This window comes from Lottia gigantea (assembly GCF_000327385.1).
Source record: "Lottia gigantea unplaced genomic scaffold LOTGIsca_310, whole genome shotgun sequence".
NCBI classification, from domain to species: Eukaryota; Metazoa; Mollusca; class Gastropoda; family Lottiidae; genus Lottia; species Lottia gigantea.
In genome coordinates this window covers 28,002-29,372 of record NW_008709028.1, presented here as the reverse complement: position 1 = coordinate 29,372, position 1,371 = coordinate 28,002, and the positions used below count along the sequence as shown (strand labels likewise).

The window sequence follows — 1,371 nt, the reverse complement described above, 5'->3', positions numbered from 1 at the left end:
ACTTTCTTGGCTTTCGTTCCTCTGTGTTCATCTCTCTTGGCACATCGTTCCTAGCAGTTTCATTCAGTTTGCATCTTTCTTGGCAACTGCATTCATCTTTCATCTTATTTCTCTTAGCAGTATTCGCTTTCTTTGCAATGGCATATGTTCTCATTAAAAACCCTGGTACCAAACAGTGCAAATTGTGCCCACACCCGACGTTCCTAGTCGAATTGACTAAGCACTTAGTTGGCGTGCATGGCAAGGACTTAGCAGAGGCCAAGGAGTTGAACAAGCAGGATCTTCACTGGCAAGGACGTAGAAAAAATTCTACATATGTACGGCCATGAGGTTGTGATGGACCAACCCTGGCCACGCCAAGCAGTCCCCCTCAGTGCAGTGTCCCGATCCGCCCCATTACACATGCCTGAAATGCTACCCTCGGCTCATTCTGCCGTAGAGTCTCGACCCTCTACCAGTCGAGGTGTAGATGCTCCCCTCCCGGTTCACGCATTTTTACATTCCCTGGATGTCACTGGTGTTTCAACCCCCCAGGAAAGTTTCACTTCTGGCAATGTCACCCCCGCCCTTCCTCCTGGCACTTCCACTCCCACTTCCACTTCTGGCACAGAGGCTTCACCCTCTAATCTTCTACGTGCCCCTACTCCCTGCAGCAGTCTTTCCTCGAGGGCCTCCGATGATTTAACGAAAGAGGATTGCTTGCTTTGTTTAAAGAAAGTAGCCCTCGATATGTTCCCAGTGGCCCATGACAGAGAAATCCCCAAACAACACACAGTCTTTGCCACCTTTAAGGACCTCGCCGAGTTCAAGCAACTAGGTGGCGTGGATGATAAGGGCGTGCTGGCACCTGAGGGCAAAATCATCATCAAGACGGTAACCTCCTATCTAAGGGACCTTAAATTGCACAGGTACGCCGAACATTTCGTGGAATGTACCAGACATTCTAAAACGTCCACGAAAGGCCAACTGGTCAAAATTCTCCCCAACCAATATCCAGAATTGAAAAACCTCACAGCAAAGATACAGACCATTGCAAGTTTTATATTCACTCTGAATAAGAACTTTGATCAACCGTCTCGTTCGTCAAATGTCCTAACAATGACCAGTGACCCGGCTCGCCTGCGAAACGCCATCACATCTAATGTCTGGTTAGATTTGTTTAAGAAAGGCCCACTACCAAACCGAGGAAATGGAGTTTTCGCTATGCAGAGGCACACGAAAGGTCAGGTGGTCATTGATAATGGCGGACATTATCTTTCCGGCAAAATATTATGCAGGCTCTGATGGAGGCGTGGGCTACATGATTAAGTTTCGGTTTGGTGACAAGTGGCACGACAGAGATGCTTCCACGGACGACGGCCACATGGGGCG

At 48.7% G+C, this 1,371-nt stretch overlaps 1 protein-coding gene across 1 annotated transcript; it reads left to right on the top strand.

Moving 5' to 3' along the window:
• Positions 1 to 315: 315 nt before the first annotated feature.
• Positions 316 to 1,284, top strand: LOTGIDRAFT_175576 (hypothetical protein; the record flags this gene model as incomplete). The annotated part of the gene is made up of 1 exon (XM_009057860.1): positions 316 to 1,284. The coding sequence occupies one exon, from the start codon at positions 316 to 318 to the stop codon at positions 1,282 to 1,284; it is 969 nt and encodes a 322-aa protein (XP_009056108.1).
• Positions 1,285 to 1,371: the final 87 nt, after the last annotated feature.